Genomic DNA, 18005 nt, shown 5'->3' with positions numbered 1-18005 from the left:
ATATACATATTATGAACACTATAATCATAGTTTTTAAACATGATCATATGAATAGTATATATACACTATAAACTATAATCATTTTTAAATATACAAATCACTACCAGTGAGACTAAATGTTAGAATAAAATCAATAGCAATATAAGCACAGAAAGGTCAACCTGCTAAAGTGAGGATAATTCAGTTGACACATAAACCATTTCTGCAGTACATTGGGACATTAGTGAGGATGGCACTGAATCAGGAGAAACAGTCATCTCAAAGGAAGGTCAAGCTTTAGCTACCCTGAGCATCAGTACTGCATCAAGATGCAGCAGTTAAAGGCCTGTCTTCAAAATTCACCACTGTTCTGAGACCCTCCTACATAGTTTGTACCCCAACCCCAACTCCCTTATCTGTGCCCCACACACCATGCCCATGCCTCCCTGTGGGATGACACCCAACAATGTTGCAGAGGCAGGCCTGAGCAGCTCAGCTGTGAACAACCTGGGGTGAACCTCCCAGACCCCAGGTGAGTGCTCTGAACAGAATGGGTGCTCCGTGAACATCATGTGAATGAAACCATTACTGCCCCGGCTAATAACAGGCAGAGCACCTGTGCTAGTGATGCACGGAGACACTGCAACTGAGTGCCTGCCCCTAGCTCACAAAATAATACATATATCATATTTTAGATATGATAACAAACAGCAAATAAAATATAAGATAGCCTTGGAATAAAAAATAATTAAGTCAGCAATTAGCCTGGAGTGGAAAATATCAATAGATCTTACTATAATCCAATGATTTTCTTAAAATTTTTGGTAAATATAAAAGACTATAGAGTGTCCTTGTCCCCACGGTGAAGTACAGCCAACCCCCACTTCTGCAGGAGACCCTCCAACACTAGTAGCATGTGGGATCTTAATTCCCAGACCAGGGATCGAACCTGCAGCCCCTGTATTGGAAACGTGGAGTCTTAATCACTGGACTGTCAAGAACATGAGAGTTTTTCCCAATCTTTAACGTGAGAACTGGGTGGAGCTTCTGGAGGTAAACCCCACAAAGTGTGCCCTACCTTAGACTGAGCCCCCAGGAGTTCTTAACTCTCAAGCTAGTTCATGCTGACTCTGCAATACTTCATCACAATCACTAAAGTGTTCCTACCAGTTTATTATGAAACATACAAGCAGTTAGGAAATCTATGAGTTTGTTTCCTTTAAAAAAATGAGCTAGAGATAGCCTCATCCACCAGAGGGCAGACAGCAGAAGCAAGAAGAACTACAATCCTGCAGCCTGTGGAAAGAAAACCACGTTCACAGAAAGACAGACAGGACGAAAAGGCAGAGGGCTATGTACCAGATGAAGGAAAAGATAAAACTCCAGCAAAACAACTAAATGAAGTGGAGATAGGCAACCTTCCAGAAAAAGAATTCAGAATAATGATAGTGAAGGTAATCCAGGACCTCCGAAAAAGAATGGAGGCAAAGATCGAGAAGATGCAACAAATGTTTAACAAAGACCTAGAAGAACTAAAGAACAAACAAACAGAGATGAACAATACAATAACTGAAACGAAAACTACACTAGAAGGAATCAACAGCAGAATAACTGAGGCAGAAGAATGGATAAGTGACCTGGAAGACAGAATGGTGGAATTCACTGCTGCGGAACAGAATAAAGAAAAAAGAATGAAAAGAAATGAAGACAGCCTAAGAGACCTCTGGGAAAACATTAAACACAACAACATTCGCATTATAGGGGTCCCAGAAGGAGAAGAGAGAGAGAAAGGACCCGAGAAGATATCTGAAGAGATTATAGTCGAAAACTTCCCTAACATGGGAAAGGAAATAGCCATCCAAGCCCAGGAGCACACAGAGTCCCATACAGGATAAACCCAAGGAGAAACACACCAAGACACATAGTAATCAAACTGGCAAAAATTAAAGACAAAGAAAAATTACTGAAAGCAGCAAGGGAAAATGACAAATAACATACAAGGGAACTCTCATAAGGTTAGCAGCTGGTTTCTCAGCAGAAACTCTACAAACCAGAAGGGAGTGGCATGATATACTTAAAGTGATGAAAGGGCAGAACCTACAATCAAGATTACTCCACCCAGCAAGGATTTCATTCATATTTGATGGAGAAATCAAAAGTTTACAGACAAGCAAAAGTTAAGAGAATTCAGCACCACCAAACCAGCTCTACAACAAGTGCTAAGGGAACTTCTCTACGTGGGAAACACAAGAGAAGAAAAGGACCTACAAAAACAAACCCCAGGGCTTCCCTGGTGGCGCACTGGCTAAGAGTCTGCCTGCCGATGCAGGGGACATGGGTTCGTGCCCCGGTCCAGGAAGATCCCACATGCCACGGAGCAGCTAGGCCTGTAAGCCATGGCTGCTGAGCCTGCGCGTCCGGAGCCTCTGCTCCGCAACAGGAGAGGCCACAACAGTGAGAGGCCCGCTTACTGCAAAAAAAAAAAAAAACAAACAAACCCCAAACAATTAAGAAAATGGTCATAGGAACATACATATCAATAATTACCTTAAACGTCAATGGATTCAATGCTCCAACCAAAGGACACAGACTCACTGAATGGATAAAAAAACAAGACCCATATATATGCTGGCTAAAAGAGACCCACTTCAGACCTAGGGGCACATACAGACTGAAAGTGAGGGGATGGAAAAAGATATTCCATGCAAATGGAAATCAAAAGAAAGATGCAGTAGCAATGCTCATATCAGATAAAATAGACCTTAAAATAAAGAATGTTACATGAGACAAGGTAGGACACTACATAATGATCAAGGGATCAATCCAAGAAGATATAACAATTATAAATATATATGCACACAACATAGGAGCACATCAATACATAAGGCAACTGCTAACGCTATAAAAGAGGAAATCAACAGTAACACAATAATAGTGGGGGACTTTAACACCTCACTTAAACCAATGGACAGATCATCCAAAATGAAAATAAACAAGGAAACAGAAGCTTTAAATGACACAACAGACCAGATAGATTTAATTGATATTTATAGGACATTCCATCCAAAAATAGCAGACTACACTTTCTTCTCAAGTGCGCATGGAACATTCTCCAGGATAGATCACATCTTGGGTCACAAATCAAGCCTCAGTAAATTTAAGAAAGTAAATTTAAGAAAACTGAAATCATATCAACCATCCTGTCTGACCACAATGCTATGAGATTAGAAATCAATTACAGGGAAAAAAGTGTAAAAAACACAAACACATGGAGGCTAAACAATACATTACTACATAACCAAGAGATCACTGCAGAAATCAAAGAGGATATCCAAAAATACCTAGAGACAAATGAGAATGAAAACACGACGATCCAAAACCTATGGGATGCAACAAAAGCAGTTCTAAGAGGGAAGTTTATAGCTATGCAAGCCTACCTCAAGAAACAAGAAAAATCTCGGGCCTCCCTGGTGGCGCAAGTGGTTGAGAGTCCGCCTGCCGATGCAGGGGATACGGGTTCGTGCCCCGGTCTGGGAGGATCCCATATGCCGCGGAGCGGCTGGGCCCGTGAGCCATGGCCGCTGAGCCTGCGCGTCCGGAGCCTGCGCGTCCGGAGCCTGTGCTCCGCAACGGGGGAGGCCACAACAGTGAGAGGCCCGCATACCGCAAAAAAAAAAAAAAAAAAAAAAAAAAAAAAAAAATCTCAAAAAAACAACCTAATCTTACACCTAAAGGAACCAGAGAAAGAAGAACAAACAAAACCCAAAGTTAGCAGAAGGAAAGAAACCATAAAGATCAGAGCAGAAATAAATGAAATAGAAACAAAGAAAACAATAGCAAAGATCAATAAAACTAAAAGCTGGTTCTTTCAGAAGATAAACAAAATTGATAAACTATTAGCCAGACTCATCAAGAAAAATAGGGAGAGGACTCAAATCAATAAAATTAGAAATGAAAAAGGAGAAGTTAAAACAGACACCGCAGAAATACAAAGCATCCTAAGAGACTACTACAAGCAACTCTATGCCAATAAAATAGACAACCTGGAAGAAATGGACAAATGCGTAGAAAGGTATAACCCTGCAAGACTGAACCAGGAAGAAATAGAAAATATGAACAGACCAGTCACAAGCAATGAAATTGAAACTGTGATTAAAAATCTTCCAACAAAAGACCAGGACCAGATGGCTTCACAGGTGAATTCTATCCAACATTTAGAGAAGAGCTAACATCCATCCTTCTCAAACTCTTCCAAAAAATTGCAGAGGAAGGAACACTCCCAAACTCATTCTATGAGGCCCCCATCACCATGATACCAAAATCAGACAAAGATACTACAAAAAAAGAAAATTACAGACCACTATCACTGATTAACATAGATGCAAAAATCCTCAACAAAATACTAGCAAACAGAATCCAACAACACATTAAAAGGACCATACACCATGATCAAGTGGGATTTATCCCAGGGATCCAAGGAGTCTTCAATATACACAAATCAATCAATGTGATACACCATATTAACAAGTTGAAGAATAAAAACCATATGATCATCTCAGTAGATGCAGAAAAAGCTTTTCACAAAATTCAACACCCATTTATGATAAAAACTCTCCAGAAAGTGGGCATAGAGGGAACCTACCTCAACAAAATAAAGGCCATATACGACAAACCCACAGCAAACATCATTCTCAATGGTGAAAAACTGAAAGCATTTCCTCTAAGATCAGGAACAACACAAGGATATCCACTCTCACCACTATTATTCAACATAGTTTTGGAAGTCTTAGTCATGGCAATCAGAGAAGAAAAAGAAATAAAAGGAATACAAATTGGAAAAGAAGAAGTAAAACTGTCACTGTTTGCAGATGCCATGCTACTATACATAGAGCATCCTAAAGATGCCACCAGAAAACTACTAGAGCTAATCAATGAAGCTGGTAAAGTAGCAGGATACAAAATTAATGCACAGAAAACTCTTGCATTCCTATACACTAATGATGAAATATCTGAAAGAGAAATTAAGGAAACACTCCCACTTACCAGTGCAACAAAAAGAATAAAATACCTAGGAATAAACGTACCCAGGGAGACAAAAGACCTGTATGCAGAAAACTGTAAGACACTGATGAAAAAATTAAAGATGATACCAACAGATGGAGAGATATACCATGTTCTTGGATTGGAAGAACCAATATTGTGAAAATGACTATACTACCAAAAGCAATCTACAGATCCAATGCAATCCCTATCAAATTACCAATGGCATTTTTTACAGAACTAGAACAAAAAATCTTAAAATTTGTATGGAGACACAAAAGACCCTGAATAGCCAAAGCAGTCTTGAGGGAAAAAAACAGAGCTGGAGGAATCAGGCTCCTGGACTTCAGACTATACTACAAAGCTACAGTAATCAAGACAATATGGTGCTGGCACAAAAACAGAAATATAGATCAATGGAACAAGATAGAAAGCCCAGACATAAACCCATGCACCTATGGTCAACTAATCTATGACAAAGGAGGCAAGGATATACAATGGAGAAAAGACAGTCTCTTCAATAAGTGGTGCTGGGAAAACTGGACAGCTACATGTAAAAGAATGCAATTAGAACACTCCCTGACACCATACACAAAAATAAAGTCAAAATGGATTCGAGACCTAAATGTAAGACTGGACACTATTAAACTCTTAGAGGAAAACATAGGAAGAACACTCTTTGACATATATCACAGCAAGATGTTTTTTGATCCACCTCCTAGAGTAATGGAAACAAAAACAAAAATAAACAAATGGGACCTAATGAAACTTAAAAGCTTTTGCACAGCAAAGGAAACCATAAGCAAGATGAAAAGACAACCCTTAGAATGGGAGAAAATATTTGCAAACAAATCAATGGACAAAGGATTAATCTCCAAAATATATAAACAGCTCATGCATCTCAATATTAAAGAAACAAACAACCCAATCCAAAAATGGGCAGAAGACCTAAATAGACATTTCTCCAAAGAAGACATACAGATGGCCAAGAAGCACATGAAAAGCTGCTCAACATCACTAATTATTAGAGAAATGCAAATCAAAACTACAATGAGCAATCACCTCACACCAGTTAGAATGGGCATCATCAGAAAATCTAGAAACAACAAATACTGGAGAGGGTGTGGAGAAAAGAGAACCCTCTTGTACTGTTGGATGGAATGTAAATTGATAAAGCCACTATGGAGAACAGTATGGAGGTTCCTTAAAAAACTAAAAATAGAATTACCATGTGATCCAGCAATCTCACTACTGGGCATATACCCAGAGAAAACTGTAATTCAAAAAGATACATGCACCCCAATGTTCACTGCAGCACTATTTACAATAGCCAGGTCATGGAAGCAACTTAAATGCCCATCGACAGACGAATGGATAAAGAAGATGTGGTACATATATACAATGGAATATTATTCAGCCACAAAAAGGAATGAAATTGAGTCATTTGTTGAGACGTCGATGGATCTAGAGACTATCATACAGAGTGAAGTAAGTCAGAAAGAGAAAAACAAATATTGTATATTAATGCACGTATGTGGAACCTAGAAAAATGGTACAGATGAACCAGTTTGCAGGGCAGAAATTGAGACACAGATGTAGAGAACAAACGTATCAACACTAAGGGGGGGAAGCAGCGGGGGGGGGTGATGAATTGGGAGATTAGGATTGATATGTATACACTGATGTGCATAAAATGGATGACTAACAAGAACCTGCTGTATAAAAAAATAAAATAAAATTCAATAATTCAATTAAAAACTATATATAACATACACAAAAGAAGATATATAGATAGATTTTATGTTATAAAGAATAAAGACTCTTAAACCTACCATTCGAGTTAAGAACTAAGATATCCCCAATTCTTTGTATGAGCTTCCCACATCCCACCTGCCTGTCATTCCTCCAGAGATAACCACTGTCATGAATTTATCATTTCCTCAGCATTTCTTAATAGTTTTACCACATATACATGTGTCTCTAAATACTATATTCTTTGTTTCAGTATTTTTAAACTTTAGTGAAATGATATCAAACTGTATACAGTTCATACAGATGGGACAGTATGTAGCCATTAAAATGTGAAAAAAGGGCTTCCCTGATGGCGCAGTAGTTGAGAGTCCATCTGCCAATGCAGGGGACACGGGTTCGTGCCCTGGTCTGGGAAGATCCCACATGCAGCGGAGCGGCTGGGCCCGTGAGCCATGGCCGCTGAGCCTGTGCGTCCGGAGCCTGTGCTCCGCAACGGGAGAGGCCCGTGTACCACAAAAAAAAAAAAAAAAAAAAAAAAGTGAAAAAAAATTTAAGATATGGGAAAATAGTTGATAAAATGTTAAATGGAAAAAAGAATACAAATCTATATATACACAACATAGTTTCAACCACATGTATTGATATGTCATATATATATCTTATACATACATACATAGATTTCTACACACAAATGCATATACATGAATTGAAAACACTAAGTAAACAACCATATGTTAACAATGGTTGTTAACCATTGATAGTTACAGGTGATTTTTTTCTTCCAATATCACTATAATTTTCTACACTTTCTTTAATAAGCATATATTTTATAAATGCTTGAATTCTCTTTTTCAGTCTATAACTAAAACAAAAAAGACTAACAACGAAATAACATAATAAATCATAAAAAGAGGCACTGTAAGCTTTTCATAATAATTTGGCTGAAATAATTTCATAAAATTTCAACATGGGCACAGAACTTTGGCTGAATTAATATGGATTTGATGTTGAAAAGAGTTCATAAAAAGATGTCTTTTGACTTCAATAAATCTACTTAAATGTCAATAGCTTACTTAAGAAAGAAGAGGGAGAACAGTGTTTATAGTATGATCTTTCTATATAACTTTTTAAAGAATATAAGATAATATACAAACATAGATGTGAACAAAAATTTTCGAGGAAGACATCACAGGAACCACTCGCGGAGGCTCCCTTTGGGGAGGACGACTGGCCCAGGAGGTACGCTTTCACTATTCATTTTCTGCTTTTCTGCACTGTTGGAATTTTCTAGCTATGCACATGCATTAATTTTTTTTCTGTTTTAACAGCGACAAGGGTTTTCTAGATGGTGAAACTATAGGGTTCTTTCAATTTATTTTCTTCCTTATACTTCCCCAGTTTAATTTAAAAAAAAATCCCTACTGAATGTGTCATTGATTTACCAATTTAAATCTCTTTGGATCTATTTCTTCTTCTTCATTCTCAGTGTAATAGGAATTAATCAGGTGAGAGTGAGGACAGGGCAGGAGGCATTGCAGATTCAAGGAGAGGAGGGAACGTATGAACAGTCAGTCATCTAGGTGAGCGAGAAGGTGTATAAATTAGGAAAAGGAACTAGATGTCCCAGTCTGCAGAGAGGGCTTGTTTGAGATGTGCAGTCATGAATTTAAAGTGAGACCAGCTATTTTCGTCGTGTTTTCCTCTAGCCATATTTAGTCACTCAAAGCAGGGGTGGGGTAGGTAGAGAATTAAACTGAACGAGGATTTGGGTTTGCCAGAGGAGGACAACGGAGGAAGAGACAGGAGAGGGATTACGGGTGTGTGTGGCAGGGATAGGGGTTGAACCAGGGACTCTAAGCAGAGTAAAGAGAAAAGTCACTGGGCTCAGGGAGGGCAGGATGGTGAGTGCAAAGTGGTAAAAGGCCAATTTAAGTCTCAGAGGAATTAAAAGGCTGTTAGAGATGGGGAGCAGGGCTAGAGAGCTGAAAATCAGGTGTGGAAGCCAGAGAGCAGTGACGCTGAATATAAGGCCATGGGCGGAGGGAACTGAGGGAGGGAAAGACAAGCTCATGGGGACAGAGGTGGTCGAGGAGCTGAGAGGCTGAGGTGTTGGAAGGATCCTCCCTAGGGATACCAGATTCCCTAAGAATGACAGTGAGCCCGGTGCTAAAAGACTTTGAGTGAGAAGCAATGACCCAGAAAAATCTGCAGATGACCACAGTACATGGGGCATCTTCTAAGGGTGTGAGCTTCAAAGCTGGGAGTTTAGCAGGGGAACAAATAGGATGGGCACTTACTGTGGGGCAAAAAAATGGCCCTATCTAGAGAGAAAAAGGGAAAGCTGTGCCTCCAGGGCAGACCAGTGCCCTGCATTACTATTCAGTACTTCCGAGAAGCTGAGAATAAGATCTCAAAGCAAGGTGGGTATATCAATTTGGGGTCTGTATTAAAAAAAAAAGAAAGAAAAGAAAGAAAAGAAAAAAGGAAGGAAAAAACCTTACAACAAGAACATTCGTGTGGCAATGAATAAGTATACAGTCAGCAGAAACTAACACACCATTGTAAAGCAATTATACTCCAATAAAGATGTTTAAAAACATAATTATATAGTATGTTTCTAAAAAATACAAGAGTACACTCTCTCTGCTTTACCTGCTACAAGTGAAGTCACAATCTATCAACAAAACAACATTCACTTAAAATAAAAATCTGCAGGGAATTCCCTGGCAGTCCAGTGGTTAAGACTCAGAGCTTCCACTGCAGGGGGCACGGGTTCAATCCCTGGTCAGGAAACTAAGATCCCACAAGCTGCACAGTGCAGCCAAAAAAAAAAAAAAAATTTTTAATAAATAAATAAATAAATAAAAATCTGCAGAGGGCAGGAGTATGTCTTTTAATAATCATCCCAATGCCCAGGATGAGCGAAGATTTATCAATGACAGAGATTGCAATTATATTCTTATGTGAAAAATCACAATAATTTTATCATTTCTTTCATTTGAAAATTTGAATTTTGATGTCTTTTTTTTTTTTTTTTTTGTGGTATGTGGGCCTCTCACTGTTGTGGCCTCTCCCGTTGCGGAGCACAGGCTCGGGACGCACAGGCTCAGCGGCCATGGCTCACGGACCCAGCCGCTCCGCGGCATGTGGGATCTTCCCGGACCGGGGCACGAACCCGCGTTCTCTGCATCGGCAGGCGGACTCTCAACCACTGCGCCACCAGGGAAGCCCTTGATGTCTTTTTGTAGAAAACTATAACCACCACACAACCACTGTACTTTTATAAACTGATGAGGCCAGAACTTAAGAACAAAGTCCTCTTCCTTAGCTCATTAATCAAGAGCACTTTCAGAAGGACACAAGAAACACAGTGAACATCAGGATAATACACATCATGAGTTCTCAAACAGATTTCCTTCATGTCATTACTTCCTGTTTCTCAGCCCGATTCAACGGAGGCTTGAAAGAACTATGGTGAAATTAACCGTGGAACTTCCTCATAGCACTTCCCTAGATGCTTCACTGCTAGAAGTATCCCTACGTACTTTTTTTTTTTTTTTTTTTAACTGGAGAGGGAGGCAGATACAATGGCACATTGCTTCTGCCCTTAAGAAGTGAAAATAGACATTATCAGGTATGTAGTCCTCTTTGGCCTGGACCCTTTGAAAGCTTAATAATGGTTTAAAAGTGCCCTGTTAAATTGCTTCCAAACACTTGCCTCTTTAGAACATAAGGAGACCAAAATTTCATTTTACTTGGGGAAGAAGAAGTGTGTACAAAAAGTTAATTCCTCTACTCATGTCTCCATCTAAGAAGTACCCTGAATTTTTCTATCAAAAAGATAAAAGATGTCCATAGGTTAACAGGCAAACCATGCCTGGTGCCAGTAGGAAAACTGAAGCCAATGGGAAACACAATTCCAATGCCCCCTCCAGCCTGTGCCTTCAGGACCCTTCTAATGAGGGGAGATAATACCAACCCTGACTGCTGTCCCCACACCACCTGAGGCAGGCCAGCAGTTCCTGGAGAGCTCCTTCAGCAGAAGTCCAAGTATACAGCTATTAAAGGTGGGCCAAGCTTGACTACCTCAAATTAAGGTGTATTTTTTAAATATAAAAGGACAATAGGCCTCCATAATACAGTAGCTACTCAACCAGACATATTTTGAGAAACACTAAAACTAATATTTACCTCTAGGTAGAACAATAGGGCTTTCACAACACAGTGCTAAGGGTATACACATGAATGGTCTGGTCCCTCAGGCCACCAGGACAGGAGAAGCACTGTGCTCTGGCCAGTTCCACAAAGCCATTCTGCACACTAGCCTACAAACATTTATAATTGTGCAGCCTTCCCACCCCAGAAAAACAAACAAACAAACCCAAAACCTCTCAAACAACTTCAGGAAAGCCTTGTCTATGCAAAATGTAAAGTAATTCTTTTAAAGCAGAAAACTCAAGAGGCTTTACTGTGCAAATCTACACCATGAACTTCTAGGGGGCTGTAGGCTGCCGGGGAGTTGCCTATGCCTCTGGCACCAGAAGGGCACTGTGACTTCAACAATATTTGTGGCATCTTCTGAGTAGACTGTGAATCAACTCACAGAAGCAACAGTTCATCATAACGTACACTAGAGCTGGGTGGGTAACTAAATCCAGGTCCTTGATTTTAGCCAATACTATTCTCCCTGGACTAGTGTCTCATGAGCGCCATCAACACCGAGTAAAGAAAGATGAACACACAGCTAAGGCCAAATAACAGATGAGGTAAGAAAAATAACAAAAGATTTCTGGGACTGGCCATGACTCAAACCAGGAAAATGGTCCAAAGAGAGCCAAAAGACCTTTTTCATTATGTGTATAAACTCCCAGTACTTGAGCGACATTATCAGGGAAAAGACTGCTAGAGAATTTTCAGTATCACAATTACCTTTGAACTAGGCAAGTTATTTTCTATCCCCTGAAAGTGCTTTTGTTAAGAAAACCCATACAGAGCCCTGTAGAACACCCCCAACCTTCAAAGGGTACACCCACACCTGGGAGAAGAAGATGAGGAGGCCCTTCCTCAGTGGAAGCCGATGAGTTACATGGAGCAGATGAGGTCTCCCTAAGAGACATAACTGTAATTCCTGAAAGTCCACAAAGACTTTTATATTGGAGACACTTGGTAGTTCCTTGAAAACCTAAACTGTACTCAGTTAACGTAGGCACAGAAAAGTACTACACATGAGAAAAAATAAGAGAATGAACACAATTATATCTGTCCCAAACAATCACTGTGCCAAAATATTCCAAGGTGGGCTACAAGGGCAAAATTACTATTTTCAGGCATCAATATGTTAGTGCAGTGGAGTTACAAACATAGAATTATAGTTCTGCTAAAAATGATGCCCACATTGTCCTTTAAAACGATTAAAAAGCAAATTAAAGGAGGTGGCAGACAAAATTCTAATAATTTTCAGATTCATGAATGTACTAGGAAAATTATGTGCTTTGTAGAATTCAGGACTCAAGGATGGTAACACTTTGAAAATGAGTACAAAAGGACCCATACTGCACTGACTAAACACACTGCTTACAAAAATCAGTGACCTCTCTACTCAACATTCATACTTCAAAACATCATACTTCACCGTATGATGACTCTTCTAGAAAACTATATTCTCACTTGTGGGTGGCAATCATTTTTCTTTTTGTTCCAAACAAGCAATAAAATTGAGATGTTTACTTCATTTTAACTAGATACCTATATGACATGGCATTTTGAAAATCTGCGTTCACTGTTTATTATTAATATCAAAGTAAGACTGAAGATGCTGTGTGACCAATATCTTAGTTTTCCCTTTGTACAGCTCCCCATTTTATCAACAGTACATACTGTAACTATTCCAGGCAAGGGAAAAGGATAACATAATTCACGAGCCACAACTTGAACAAAGAGACTATTTTTTGTGAGCAAAAATCAAAGTGAAAGATAACATGATGATTTGTTTTTCATTGTTACTCATCTCATCAAAATTAAAGGCAAGGTTAAATTGAGCTTAAAAAAAAAATTGAGCTCAAGTTAGAGAAATACCATCACAAAAAGAGATACTGCACAAAACTCAACAATGTTAGCCAAAGTAAATGATGATACTATATTCCCAGAATTCCATTTTTTATATATGTATAAATCTGTTCTCTTTCAGATTCTTTTCCATTATAGGTTATTATAAGATACTGAATACAGTTCCCTGTGCTATACGGTAGGCCCTTTCTGGTTATCTATTTTCTAAATATTAGTGTGTATATGTTAATCCCAAACTCCTGATTTATCCCTCCCCAACCTTCCCCTTTGGTAACTATAAATTTGTTTTCTATGTCTGTGATTCTGTTTCTGTTTTGTAAATAAGTTCATTTGTATCATTTTTTTTAGATTCCACATATATGCAATATCATATGATATTTGTCTGTCTGACTTTGCTTAATATGATAATCTCTCTAGGTCCATCCCTGTTGCTGCAAATGGCATTATTTCATTCTTTTTTATGGCTGAGTAACACTCCATTGTATATATGTACCACATCTTCTTTATCCATTCTTCTGTCCATGGACATTTAGGTTGTTTCTATGTCCTGGTTGTTATAAACAGTGGTGCTATAAATGTAGTGGTGCACATATCAAAGTGTATCAAAGTGCACACTTTAAATATAAATACATAAAAATTTTTTAATTTATTATTTAAAAATTTTTCATGATGTTTAATATCAAAATCTATGAAAATGTTTTCTATGGACTTATTTACACTACTTGGGTCTGTCTCTGAACAAAGTGCATTATCAGGAGAGAATGTATTTTTCCTCCAAATGTCAAATTTTCTTACAGTCAACAGATAAAAATATAAAAAGGTCACTTCCCTAGAGACAAATAAATACCACTAAGACTTTAAAATTACCTCATTCTGACACCAAATCCCACAAACAGTAGAGACAGCCACATTTTTATTAGGAACATGAAGAGTTCAGCATTACTCACAAGAATAGTTCCGTAACTGAAAAGGAACTCTTCTGTTACAACTTGAGGTCGAAATACCTGTGTGATGAAAGTTTCCACAGATTAAATCCCGAAAGCCATGTACAAAAGAAAAATTAAAATGTTTTGTCTGAGTTGATGTTTCTCAGCTCCAGTTTACAAAGAAGGGAGTCACATTTATATACATTTTTTTCCAAACAGGATGATACCTGAGACATCACAAGGTGAAGCACTATAGGCATGAGGGGGAGACACATCTTCAGCTGCTTCGCTTGAACTGTGGATGGGTGTTTACGACCAGAAACGTTAGCCAAGGCGTTCAGAATGTCACCTGTGAAGCACACCCCAGAGCACACGTGAGGTTAGAGACCACAGATACGTAGGGACCACTGGCTGTGGGCTGAACACTAATGGGATTGCTGAGTGGGGCAATTAATCTCCAAATAAAAGAAGTGGGTAGAAGCTGCATTGTTTTATTCACAACTCTTGACATTACAACAGAAAGTTGCGGCCTCTGGGATCAGGATGGATATAAAATTGATCTCTCACCTAGAAATTTAAAATAGAAATGATTTTTTCTTTTTTTTTTTTTTTGCACTTTCCGAACTTCAACCATGAGCACGCATTACTTTTGTAAACAGAAAAAAGTTATTAAAAAATTACAAGTGAACAGATTATAGATCAGAATTTTTTAATAATAGAACAGGATGGTAGTAATAAGATATCAATTCCTAATACTTCTCATTGGATGGCAAGTCCAATAATAAATAAAACTTGCTTGTTAGATACCTGAATCCCTCATCTCCTAAGATAGCACGAGTCAGGTAATAAGAAACTCAACTATCAATTGACCAGCTCATGGCCTTTGGTTTGCAGATTTTAAAAAGGTTACAATCCAAATAAATTTTGAAATGCTCTATTTTCAGTCATTAACAGGCAAAAATCTCCCACAGTATTAGTAAGGAGCAAAAAGTTACTGTCAAATCAGCCATGAAGATACTCTCATTACTTTGATTTAATTTTCTGAATTTCTGCATCTAAATATCTTTTACCATAATGGGTTAGGTCAAATTTAACATTTTAAACATTTCTGGTTTATAGCTACATCTGCTGGAAAAGCATGGAATGAGATTTAAACTAAACGTACACATTCCTTAGATTATTTTCATGTCTGTAAATAACAGTGGAATAACCAATTTTGTTAGCTGTAATAAACATTCTTTGCAAATCATTATTGCTTTCATCTTTTATTCAGACCAAAGAAATTTTCAAACTTTGAACTTTAATATCAAAATTCTTTAATATTAAATGTTAATGCCTATGCATTTAAAATTTTTTAATAAAAAATAAATTTGTGACTATAACCTGAAGGAAAAAGCTTTTCTTCAGAATTATGCAGAGAGAAATCTTGAGAAAAGTTACCTAAAATGATAGCCTAAGTCCAATTTTAACCAATTAAAATGCTTTCCTTCTATTTTCCAAAACTGCTAGATGACAGTCAATGTAACCGTTAGCCTGCTCATTGCCTCATTCATGTCACTGATACAAAATAATTATGAAAACAGATAAGGCACATTCAAATTTTGAAACTACACATTCAAGAAAAAGTGTCATTGCACTCGCCTGAAAAAAACAGACCGGCAAGAACAAAAAAAGAAGGGCTGCCTAAATGCCAAGTTGCAGAAAGGTAAGCAGCAAGGGGCCTGAGGATGAGACTCCAATTTACCCAGGACTCGTGGCAGTTCCTGCACGATGTGACAGGTGAGCAGGTCCAGGCATTTGGACAGGTACTCATTGCCGCTTTGCTGTTCCTTGCCTGGAGTGGTCTTTCTGCTGTCTCTCTCGATGTACATCACCAGTCTACACACAGGGAAATGCAAAAGATTACCTCTCATGATAAAACAGTTGATAGCACCTGCCCGAACATGCCACCAAGGCAAGTGTTTCCAGGTGGCACAGTCCCCATCTTGTTGACATTTAGATTTGGAGCAACTTGTCAAGCACAGTCTATCTTTGCCTTAGAAAAATCGAAACATTTATGCAGAGAGAAAATAAGGCAACTTTGAATCTCTCTGCCAATGTATTACAAAACAATGCCCTGACTTCATTTGCCTCTGGCCCATGAAAGGAAATCACCTTCTTCAGATGACAGATGAAAGACAAACAAAAGCGTCTGGAGAGAAGAGGGCTTTGGTGTTTTGAAGATTCAAAGTAGAAGCACAAGTTGTCTGCACTTGTGTTGGTCATCAGTCTTAAACTTGCTCTGAACCCCAGGCAAGTCACATAAATTCCAGTTCTTTCATTAAATTGTGTATATAAATCCAAAGAAAAAGTTTCATTTCAGCACTGGGTGATATAGATAGCAGACACTATCTGAACATTTGGATTTCACATGCCCTTTTGTCCACTGGTTTTATGAAATCTGTCTCAATAAACTTATTTCTTCTTCAAACAATTGGTATTTATTAAATATCAATCTCTGAACCAACTGCCTCCAATCCAGAACTAGGGGACATACTGAACCATCAGTCTGGTTACTTAGGGTATTGTTGAAAAGCTTTAGGCCCACGTTTCCTTCCCTTTGCTGGATCCACTCCCCAAGTTCCTAGTCCCCGAAACTCTCTAAAGGGCAATGAGTCCCCTGACTCCAAAGGCCCCTTTACAGCAATCTCCCTTGCTGGACTCCCTTGCCATTATCCATCTCTCCAGCTCTGTCGCAATCACTCATCCCACCCAACTTCTACTTCTCAGAACTTCCAAAAACTCCCACTATAAACCGGAAAGGGGTGGTTCTGGACACAATACACATATGTAACGTACACTGAAATCTTAACACTTAGCATTTACGTGGTTCTCTTAGTAGATTTATGCATTCTTTTGCCTTCCTGCTTATTATTATTTGGAGCCCTATTAGTAAACACCTGGGAATGAAACCAAATCAGAAGTTTGGTTAGTTGACACCTGTTCCATCAGCCCAGCTAAGGAGCGGGACCAGAAAATACCATCTTCCTTTTCGGTTCCCCAAGATGGGTCGCAATATCTCCCTGCCCAGTCTCGCCATCTGCTGAACAGCTTTTCCAACATTAAAGATTCCGGCATTTAACTGCATCCCCTCCAAGCTAAGTATTACAAACATGCCCTCTGACCATAATCTGCTCTTATTCCTACTTGCACGATCTTCCACTGTGACAGTTCTTCAGCCTGCTGGGAACTTCCACTAATTGAATCCATGACATCTTCTCCCAATCCATCAGCACTTCTTCACTTAACACTCTTGCCCTCTTTCTTTTCTTTGCACCCATGTAGCCAAATGTTTTGGATGAATCCAATGATCTATATACTTTCTGTACATCTGCAGAGAGGCTGCTCAAGTTAAATATGGGGCAGATTCACTCCACTGTAAATGCACGTTACCAATACTCAGTGGCACTGGACAGTACCAGCGACCCAACTACATTTCACTGGTCGACTTATTCCCAGTCTATCTTCAAATTTTTCTTCTCTTTATACCCTGAAATTTCCATCCTCTCATGAGACTCTCAGTGAGTGCTTTTGCCTCCTATTGTACAGAGAAAATAGAGAGCATCATGAAAAAAACTCTTCTTCCTAATTCTCAGTTTACTGTGCGTCCTATCCTAGGCTCCTTTCCTCCCATCACAACTGCAGACCTCTCTCTCCTTCCAGCTGTGCTTTGGATCACATTCCCTCCCACTTTCTCAGAACCTTAAAACTGCCAATTACTCGTTTTCTGCTTTTACATATTCACTCTCCCCCATTTAACAAAACGCTTTTCACATCCTTCTACCAACTGCCCCATTGCCTCTCTCCTCCCTTTCTCGGTAAAACCTCTTAAAAGAGAAATCTACACCTTGTATCTCCATTTGTCCTCCTAACTTCCTCAACCCACCACAATCTGCACTCACTTCCATCACTTGCTCTGAGGTCACCAACAACCTCCATGACATCAAAGCCAATGGACACCTGTCTGCTTTCACCTGTCTGAACAATTCAGCAGGGTTCAATACAGCTGCCACTCCTGCTCCTCTATATATCATGACAGCATACAGTTCTAGTTTCCTTCTCTGGTTTCTTTAGTTGTTCCTTCTCTGTGTCTTTTGTTGGTTCATGCTCTTAAATGCTCAAATCTATCAAAACTCAGTTCTGGGTCCACTACTCTTTTCTTTCTACCCATCTCACGCAGGTCATCTCATCCCCACCCATGAT

At 39.0% G+C, this 18005-nt stretch overlaps 1 protein-coding gene across 6 annotated transcripts in view; it reads right to left on the bottom strand.

Annotated features, from left to right (window-relative positions):
- ULK4 (unc-51 like kinase 4) overlaps window positions 1-18005 on the bottom strand; it is a 535263-nt gene that overhangs the window by 349183 nt on the left and 168075 nt on the right. For all 6 annotated transcript variants that reach the window (XM_060110747.1, XM_060110746.1, XM_060110750.1 and 3 more), the window contains 3 exons: window positions 15508-15641; window positions 13991-14112; window positions 13785-13841 (listed from right to left, as the gene is read on the bottom strand). In XM_060110747.1, coding sequence (XP_059966730.1) covers window positions 13785-13841; window positions 13991-14112; window positions 15508-15641 — 313 coding nt within the window. The remainder of the gene's footprint in view (window positions 1-13784; window positions 13842-13990; window positions 14113-15507; window positions 15642-18005) is intronic.

This window comes from Mesoplodon densirostris, chromosome 10, assembly GCF_025265405.1.
Source record: "Mesoplodon densirostris isolate mMesDen1 chromosome 10, mMesDen1 primary haplotype, whole genome shotgun sequence".
In the NCBI taxonomy this organism is placed as follows: domain Eukaryota; kingdom Metazoa; phylum Chordata; class Mammalia; order Artiodactyla; family Ziphiidae; genus Mesoplodon; species Mesoplodon densirostris.
This window is presented reverse-complemented; position numbering and strand designations above follow the sequence as displayed.